The 10197-nt window shown below is 45.1% G+C and overlaps 1 protein-coding gene across 1 annotated transcript; it reads right to left on the reverse strand.

The window, feature by feature from the left end:
• Positions 1-425: 425 nt before the first annotated feature.
• On the reverse strand, positions 426-1439 carry LOC147700701 (olfactory receptor 5V1-like). Its single transcript, XM_086929183.1, has one exon. The coding sequence runs from the start codon at positions 1377-1379 to the stop codon at positions 426-428; it is 954 nt and encodes a 317-aa protein (XP_086785309.1). The 5' UTR covers positions 1380-1439.
• Positions 1440-10197: the final 8758 nt, after the last annotated feature.

Below are 10197 nucleotides of genomic sequence, written 5' to 3' on the forward strand. Positions count from 1 at the left end.
TGTGCCAAGCTACCAGAGGGTGAACACAGGTTTTCTTTTAGCGTGTACCAACTTTACCACAACTAGGGTAGTGGTTCCTGCCTGGCCTGGGTGCATATCTCAGCCAACCAGGAAATCTATTTCTAACAGTGGTGCATTACTCTGCAGCTGAATAGTGACACAAAGACACACACACATCTCAATTTGAGTGGCTTTGTAAATGTTGCTTCTGCATTTGCATTGCGTTGCGTCAACTAATGTGATGCAATGACAATGCAATTGCCTAATAAATCTGGGCCTTGGAGTGTTAACAGTCAGATACTTATAACTTATAATTTTTTAATATTTACTGCCTGACCTTGGCAGCCAAGATGGTTTTGTAATCTAAAAATCGTTTGTGCATTAGACCCTGTATATATTAACTAGGGCAAAAAAAGAAATGTCAGTCAAGAATGGCAGCTTTTTTGTGTGAATTTCTGAAAAGCTTTCATTAGGTCTTTGTTCCGCAGACTATAAATGATTGGGTTTAACAATGGCATTAGGGCAACATATACAACAGAAAGTAATTTACTTTTATCTCTAGCAACCCCAGACTCTGGACGCATATACATACAAATAGCAGTAGTATAGAAAAGTATTACAATCGTAAGGTGCGAAGAGCATGTACCAAATGCCTTGCGTCTGCCATCAGTAGACTTAATATGAAGTATTGTCAAAATAATACAAACATAGGAGGTCAAGGTGAGGAGAAATGGCCCAAAACCAAAAAATACACACTCAACAAATGTCAATGTATCAATAATGTGGGTTGATGTGCAGGAAAGTTTAAGTAAAGCAGTCAGATCACAGAAGAAATGGTCAATGATGTTGGATCCACAAAATGATGACTGGAATGCAAATAGTGCATGTGGGAGGGTGTCTAAAAACCCAACTGTCCAGCAAGCTGCTGCCAGAAGAAGGCAAGTTCTTTTGCTCATGATGACCATGTACCTTAATGGATAGCAAATGGCTGCAAAGCGATCATAAGACATGGCTGTCAAAAGATAAAACTCTGTGCTCACCAAAGCTAAAAAAGAATACATTTGGAAAATGCAGGCCATAAAGGATATTATAGTGCTTTGAGAGTGAAGGATTGCCAGCATTTTAGGCACTGTTACAGACATGTAACAAATGTCGATAAAAGATAAGTTGAGGAGAAAGAAAAACATAGGTTTTTGTATTCGATGATCAAAGCAAACTAACATGATGATAAGGATGTTTCCAAGCAATGCCAAGAGGTATATGATTAAGAACAAAGCAAAAAGTAGAGCCTGGGATTCCGGTTTGTATTGAAAAGCCAATATTATGAAATATCTCACAGTTGTTTGATTCGATCTTTCGAAACCTTGTTCCCTTTTCATGACCTGGAATGAGAGGAAAAGAGATTATGCAAAGAAAACAACTTAGAGACCTGACTGTCCTCCAAGAAATCCAAAAGCATATTTTTTTTTTACTACCTCCTGTCGAATTCCAGTATCAAGATTAGCTTGGGGGTCATTTAGAGTTTTGGCAGAATGGAAGGACACCTGCAAACTGGGGTTTCTCCCATTCCATCAAACCCATGGTTCCTAGCATCATCTCGAGGCAGTGAAAGGACCTTGGTTCTACAGCTGAGGTACCATCCAGCGCTCCAAGTAGCACTTCCACCAATGTGGAACTGTCTCTCTGGGCACTGGTGCTTCAATTCTGTCAATGACAGCGAAGGTAAACAAATTCTCAGAAACAAACATTGATTGGTATGTTTTTACTATTCAAAACATAAATCCTTGAATATTTTGTCTTTTGTTCTTATTTCAAATAAACAAGTTGAAGCATTCCATCATACGTCATTATTGTTGTTACACATATATTCCATACCTATGCATGTCGGGCGCTGGGCCTTCATCAGGGGAATATCTATAATAAATGTAAACAGACATTGTAACTAATGGGGAATTGCCACTCTATCCAACACCATCACCACTTAGTGCAGCATGTGGAGTTGTATAAGTGGTGCTGAATGTTTGGAGTAGCTTAACTCAGTTTCGCTGGAAATATGAAACTGAGTATGGAAAGATCCGTTTGTTCAATTGTGGAAGTGAAAAAGGAACAATAAAATACAGTGCAAACAACACGATGTGACTCAGCAACTGCCGGAATGTAACCGGACTTTAAACAATCCAAGTCTACAACGTGTTATTAAGTGTGAACGTGTCTTCCGGCATGCCTTAAAGTAAAACCTGCGTTCAACCCAATGTGATGCAGCCACGAATGTGGTGTTGTACGCTTTACTTCAAAAAAACAATATCGGTAACATGCTGTTAAGAAAGTAGAAGTTGGTACTTTTGAGCACTTACCTATGTTGCAAATTGATGCGTGCAAGCTCTACACAGTGAGCCGGCGGCTCAGTGTCGATCCTCAAGGTCCGATCAGTGTGTGACGCAGGGGGCGTGGTTATAAACAGAAATGGCATGACGCGAGGGTTAAAACAATAAAGTTTATTGAAAGTGCATGGGTGACGAACAAAAAAGGAAACCTGCAAAGACCAATTGGAGTGCTACTGAAATATGTAAAGAGTGTAGAAGGAACTCTGGCGGATGGTGTGACCAGCAATATGGTACCAACTAAAACAACTAGCTTACACCTTCTCTTCTCTTTCATACTAACTTTTTGCTCTTCGCATTTTTTCTCTACCACTTTCGTGTTTGTTCTAATAAGCATAATCTTTGCTCATACTTTCTTAATGAATCACATTTCGGGTTACTACCTGGAACGTTAAGCGTTTAAATAACCCAAATAAAAGGCAACAGCTGTTATCTCATTTAGCCAAGCTCAAAACTGATGTTGCCCTACTCCAAGAATCCCATCTTTCCGAGACTGAAGCCTCGAAACTCAAACAATTTTGGGTGGGACATGTTTTCAGCTCCCCTGCTAAGGGTAAGAAGAATGACGTTGTGATTTTATGCCATATTTCTAATGTTTCTCACGAATGCGATTCCTATTGTTATTTTTAATATTTTCACCCCTACTGGTGTTGATAAATCATTTTGGCCTAATATCTCTGAAAAGCTGTATTCCATTAATGATGATTGTATTATTTTCGGTTGTAACTATAACCAAGTCCTTGATCCTATATTAGATAGACACTCCAAAGTTACATTCTGTACCACTAAGATGCACTCTCAATTCACTGCCTCCATCCATCACAAAGCCTTAGTTGACATTTGGAGATTATCCCACCCGGATCTTGGAGAATACAGTTATTATTCTCCTTCCCATCACTCTCAATCTCGTATTGATTACCTTTTCCTAAGTAAATCTTTAGCTCAACATGCCACTCACTCTGACATTGGCTCCATTTTAATTGCAGATCACCCTCCCGTCCATTTTGATATTGACCTCATTCCCTTTTCTCCCCACACAGGACGATGGAGATTTAATAATTCTTTACTCCTTGATCCCATTTTATGTACCAAATTCAATGCTTTTGCCACTGAGTTTTTTATGATCAATCAAACCCCGACTCCCCTTTTGTCATGGTGCTGGATTCTTTTAAAGCTGCTGCTAGAGGTTTTATCATCAATTTTGTCTCACAGAAGAAAAAACTTATGGATGCTAAATCTGCTCAACTTCTCAATCACATCAAACACCTTGAATATACATATTATCACTCCAATACTGAATCCTCTCTTAAAGATTTTATCGATGCCAAAATTACTTTCAATAAATTAACCACGGACGCTGCCTCAAATTTTTCATTAAAATGTAACTCCCGCTATTATGGAGGTCAGAATAAAATGGGGAAACTACTAGCCAACTACCTGAAAGTACAAAACGAACAAACGAAAATGTAATCTATTCAAGGCCCTACTGGTGTTTCTTTATTTAAAGACAAGGATATTCTAAATGAGTTTGTCGCTTTCTACAAAAATCTCTATACTCCTGACACTATTCCAGATTCAGATGATCTTCTTTCCTATTTTCAATCTATACCCTCACCTCCTTCCACTCATGTTGATTTTGGGTCCTTGGAATCTGACATCTCGCTTGCAGATATCTCTCATGCTGTTTCGGTTTTACGATGTGGAAAAGCACCTGGTCCTGATGGTTTTGCCATTGAATTTTACAACCACTTTGCTTCACTTCTCTTACCAAATCTTTTACTTTTATTTCAATCCTTTCTTGATTCAGGTTCTTCACGTGGCACTTTTCAAGAAGCCTTGATTTGTTTAATCCCTAAAGAAGACAAAGATCATTATTATTGCAAGAATTATCGTCCTATCTCTTTGGTAAATACTGACTATAAGATTTTTGCCAAGATTTTGGCTCTTAGGATGGATCCACTTTTACCTGATTTAATCGGCCCTGAACAATCAGGTTTTGTTAAAGGAAGACTTTCTTCTGATAATTCACGCATCTTTTTTAATATTAAAAAAAAAGCTTCGTCATTAAACATCCTCTAACCGCTATCTCTTTGGATGCGTAGAAAGCATTCGATAGGATCAGCTGGGAATTTGTGTTCAATGCTCTAAAATGGGCAGGTTTCCCTTCTAAATTTCTTTCTTTCATCTCCTTACTTTATTCGGGTCCTCAGGCATCAATATTTGTTAATGGTATGTGTAGGAAGGTAGATCCTGACTATGGTTGCCCCCAACTTTTTGCCCTGTGTTTTAGCTGGTTTACGAAATAGTTGGCCTGGGACCCTGCCAATCAGGACCCCAGGCCTACTGCTCTCTCTGTAAAATGGATTCCATGTACCTTAGGTACATATCTAATTGGTACTGGGCCACCTTATCAGACCCTGTAACTCAGGGCATAGGTGTACCCAGGGCCACCAGGGGCTGGAGCATGTATTATGCCACCCCTGGCTGGCCATCTAAATCTGACACAACTGGCTGCACAACAGCTGGGGCAAGGTGGTGTAATCACCCCTTGCTATAGATATAGTATACCTATATCTAACCCTAAAATGGACACATAGATTCTTATAGGTCACTCCTATGGCAGGCCTTAAAAATCCTGAAGGCAGAGTGCTTGGAATCATGTGAGATGGTGCTCTGGCATGAGCTGAGCCCATTTGCAGCTTGCGGAACCAAGTCCTAATAGCTGTTCCATGATAACGCGTACCATATACTCTTAAGTGCATTATAATCCTCGCGGTTATATGCCAACTCTGGTATCGCTTTATCAAAACATGTCGAGTAAGGTGTCATACGAATTGGAATACTAACCCCTCGCCAATTCTGGCGACGGGGTTAGCATTCCACCCTTCTAGAGGGACACGACATGTATGTAACCCTGAACCCCGGTTAAAGTTAACTCGAGCCTCAGCATCACAAAATGGATGCTGCCACCACAGACACAAGTCTGACCCCCTACAGCTGGGAGTCCTTCCAGCGAGGGGAGCTTAGACAAAGGGTTTCCTGTCAGGGGCGGTGCTAGCACCATCCCAGACAGGGTTTTGTGTATCCTGGGTAGGCAGGGCTTTTCAGGAAGGTGACTGCAAGTGGCACCCCGGTGCTCACTATGCATAGGCCGGCTAGAACCAGTACCAGGGGCACACCAGCCCCTGGCCTGGGGAAAGTCCGGCATGGGAGAGTGATGTAACCACCCCCCTTCCTGGTCCCACCCATAGGGCAGGACCTAGTCGCGTTCCCACCCCTTTCTTTAGGATAAATGCAGGAGCGGGGACCCTTCCAGATTAGATCATCTTTGAATCAAGAAACTACTTTCTACGAAAGGAACTCTCGACTTCTTCTTAAGATTTCTCCCTTGTGACTAAGGAGTAGTCACCCTGCATCCGCAGGCACCATCTAAGAACACTGCGGTTTGCTGCACGTCCTTCCGCCGGAATCCGACTGACCAGCACAACGAGACCTTGCTTCCCTGGCACCTCTGACCTCTACTCACCTCTACAGCTAAGCTGAGAACCGTGGGTGCGACGAGACCTCGAGGGACCGGCCATCATCAGAACTGCACGACTTCTATCCAGCACGACCACCGAGGGATCCCTGGGTGAGTGCTTTGGGGTCTGAGAAGCCCCGACCCTGAGCAGCTCCAGCACCGAAGTCCAGCCCCCCAGCATCTCCATGATCTGCATGGGGCCCTTCTGCTCTTTGCTGCTCACCGCGTTGTCTGGCTACTAGCCCGTTGGCTTGTGGCCTTCCCGACGACGAACGACGACATCAACACCGCTAGTCTGGTTGCTCCAGACTGGCCCTTGCTCCCCTCCAACAGAGGAGCACCCCGGACCATCCTGGTCCACTCCAGACGCCATCTTAGGTCCACCGCGTGGGCTTGCATTTGCCAAGACTGTTGCCCCAATCCTGGGTCCAGCGACGTCGACAGCATCAACCATCGTGGGACAGCTCGCACCTCCATCCTGGTCGCCGACAACGCCTCCTGGTCCGTGAGACTGCAGAGCCCAGCATCGCCCACTCACCTGGTCGAGGTGACTTCGTCCGGTGACATCCTGGTGCCCACACAATCACTGGCTAGTGATTAAGAACTTGGTCCCTTCTGCTTTCAGGTGTCATCCATCTTCGATCCAGGCTTGGATCACTTCGAACTTCAACACTGGTCGCCTGCCAGCAGCTTCTTTCTTCAGGCTCCATAGACTGCAACGAGGATTCCCGACGTCTTTCCAGACCTATGCATCCGCAGCCCCTGGGCTAGGTAACTTCGGCATTTCGGTGCCCCAGCATAGCCTCACTATCCAAGGGTCCAGATCCTTACTAGCCTCCATAGACTTTGTCCCGCATCCCGCGTGAGAGTGCACACTCTGCACCTGAGTCCCCTAGGCCTCCTGCTAGTAATCTGAAGGTTCAGTAGTCCAGTCCTAGCGATTCCAAACCCTATGAGATTAGTACTTACCTGCTAGTAATTTCGCATTCCACTTTTAGTGTATATGGGTTTTCGTGCCCCTCGGGCATTTGTGTAAATTGTGCGAACTTAAGTATTTTTGTAAGAGTTTTGTTTTGTGCTTAGTACCCTGTCCTCATAAAGAGTCCAGGGCTGTTGTGATCTAAATAAATACACTGTTTATTTTCATAACACTTGTGTGGTGTCCTTTCACTTGGTGTTCAAGGGGTATATGTGATGGTATAACAGCTGGCTTAACACGCCCTCTAGAGTTTAGCCCAAAGACTGCTCGTATCCATGCTACTAGGATAGCTGGTCTATAAGGTTGACCTACAACCAATCATCAATAAGGGTTGTTTAGACTGATACAAAGTGCTCACTAGAATAGTGAACATTGTATATCAGGCCAACTTCTCACATTGGTGAGCAGCGGTTGGGATTTGAGCTTGCTGTTGTTTTACCACATGTATCCTAAGAATATCATTGTGAAAGATCACATAAGTATTTAAGGTACATATAACTTAGCTTAGAATACTCTGAGTTCTACTGAACCAGCTGTTGTAGTTCAACAAGGCCTAGCACACCTTGACTACAACTCTTAGCAAGGGATCAGTAGGCAAACATATAGTGTAGGTAGGTGCATCACTTACACCACACTAGAAGCATGTCGGACAAAGGAGGGAACTCAGAAGCCCCCCTTGTGTCAGAGGACCTTCCACAGGTCACTTCACGATATGCTGCTCTTAGCTTCCAGGAGATGAGACAAATCTGTACATCCAGGAAGCTAAAACAGGGTTCTAACCCTACCATTCCCTTTCTGATTGGTCTCTTAGAGACTTATGATGCCAGGAGGACTGGTAACCCAGACCCTTCTAATCCAGATGGGAATATGCCCCCCTTAGAGGGACCCTTTGGTGACCCAGGCAGTAGATGATGCTGAGGAGGAGGAAGAAGAGTTATCAGGGGATGAGGCAGACAAAGGTCAGGTAGAAATCAGTAGACTCACTAGGACCAACTTAAGTAGGCATGAAAGTGGATTTGGGGGACCCCCAGGCCCACTCTCAGGCAGGCTTAACATTGGGGATAGACGAGTTAGGTCTCGCTCCAGAGGCTCTAACAGATCTATTCATATCAATGGCTTCCAGACCTCTTCTCACAGAGGGATGACATCCCCTCAGAGAAGAGAGCATGAAGCTAAAATGAAGGAAGTCAATCTGAGGATTGAAAGGGAAGAACTTGCCCTGGCCAAAGAAAGACTTGCCTTTGCTAGAGAGCAGAAATTGTGTGGGCTAGAGCCCACTGGTGGCAGCATACTCCCAAGAGAAAAAGATAGGAGTTTAGACACTAGACACCTGAGTAAGATAGTGCCCCCTTTAAACAAGGGGATGATATCCACAAATGGATAACTGCTTTGGAGAGTGCTTGCACTGTACAGTGTATCCCCCAGAGTCAGTGGGCAGCTATCTTGTGGCTCTCCTTTGAAGGCAAAGGTAGAGATAAGCTCCTCACTACTAGAGTTGAGGATGCTAACAATTACCAAGTCCTGAAGAATACACTGGTTGATGGGTTTGGTTTAACCACTGAACAGTACAGGTTGATGTTCAGAGACACCCAGAAAACTCAGTCTCAGGATTGGGCTGACTTTGTTGATTGTGCCACTAAGGCTTTTGAAGGCTGGCTACTGGGTAGTAAGGTTACTGATTTTAAAGGATTGTACAATCTAATTATGAGAGAGCAAATCTTAAGTAATTGTCAGAACCAGTTATTACACCAGCACCTGGTAGACTCTGATCTGACCTCTCCACAAGAATTGGGTAAGAGGGCAGACAAATGGGTCAGAACCAGGGTTAGGCCTAAGAACCAGGGTGGTGACCAAAAGAAGGAATCAACCAAGCCTCAAGAGAAGGGTGGGGATAAATCCACAGAGAAGGCTTCCCAAGGGCCCTAAAACTCCAATAAGGGTGGTGGGTCCCAGAACACTCCTTCAGAACAGAAGAAACCTTATTGCCATACCTGCAAACAGGTGGGCCATTACAAAAGTGATCTCAGTTGCCCTAAAAATAGCAATAAGGAAAACATACCCCCAGGTAATACTCCCAGACCTCCTGTTACCACTAGTGGTAATCCCCCAGGTGGTGGGAGTGCCACCAAGAGTGTGGTGGGCATTACTTTGGGAAACCAAGTGGATTATGGCCTAACCAGATCTCCTGACACAACTCTTGTCTGTGAGACTGGCATGGGGTTTGCCAATTCACTACTGGTACCCACATTTTGGGGAAGTACAGACAAGAGCCCCTTATCAATGGTCAGAAAGTTGAGACATACAGAGACACAGGGGCCAGCATCACCATGGTGATTGACCATCTGGTCCCCTCTGCTCAACTGACCCCTGGTTTTAGTTATCAGGTGACAGATATTCATGGAGTGCAAAGAAGGCATCCCATGGCAGTAGTCGAGCTCAGCTGGGGTAATGTCACAGGGCCCATGAGTGTGGCAGTGACAGACAACCTACCTGTAGATTGCTTACTGGGGAATGACCTGGAACTCTCAGCATGGGCTGAGGTGGAGCAAGAAACTCACTCCAGGATGATAGGCCTACCCAGAAAGGTTAGTGGGGCAGTAATAGCTACAGCCCCAGCCCAAGCACCATTCCTCCCTGAAAAGCTTGGAAGGGCAGTGGTAGCCACTGCCCAGGCTCAGACAGACTTTCCAGAACAGGTTAGGAGGGCTGTGACAGTCACAGCCCAAACACAAACTGAGTGCCTTCCTGAAAAGGTTGGCAAGGTTGAAATGGTCTCAGCCTCTACTCAGACAGATAGTGGGGTTGTGAAGCCTGAGACAATGGATCACTCCACCCAGACAGAGAGCATTGAGGAGGAAGAAGAGTCTTCCCCCTCCCAGACACTAGGTAAGAGCCAGCCTCCTCGGGGAACTGACTCTACCCCTGGTGAAGGAACTGCCCCAGAGGTAGTCAGGCCTCGCCTGACAGAGCCCCTGATGGCAGTGGACCCTTTCCAGGTGGGACCCAGTCTGGAGCAGGTAACCTGCCCCTCTCTACCCTGCCTCAGTCAGCCCAGGGCTGTGGAGGTCAGGGAGGCCAGTGGTGGACCCCAGAGGGCCCCTGTCCAGAAATCCCCAATCAACAGATTAGGATCACTGAAGCTAGCAGGCCTAGCCAAGTGAAAATAAAACAGACTCCTGAGGGATCCCCCTTAAAATTATCTAGGGACCTCCCCCATCTGGACACTGTTGGGCACAGCCAAACCTGGGGCCTAAGAACCCCAAACCTGACCTGTCCCTCCAGTAAACCAAACAGAGGGGCTCAGCCTCCAGCTTTAG

Source organism: Lissotriton vulgaris, chromosome 7 (assembly GCF_964263255.1).
Source record: "Lissotriton vulgaris chromosome 7, aLisVul1.2, whole genome shotgun sequence".
Classification (NCBI taxonomy): domain Eukaryota; kingdom Metazoa; phylum Chordata; class Amphibia; order Caudata; family Salamandridae; genus Lissotriton; species Lissotriton vulgaris.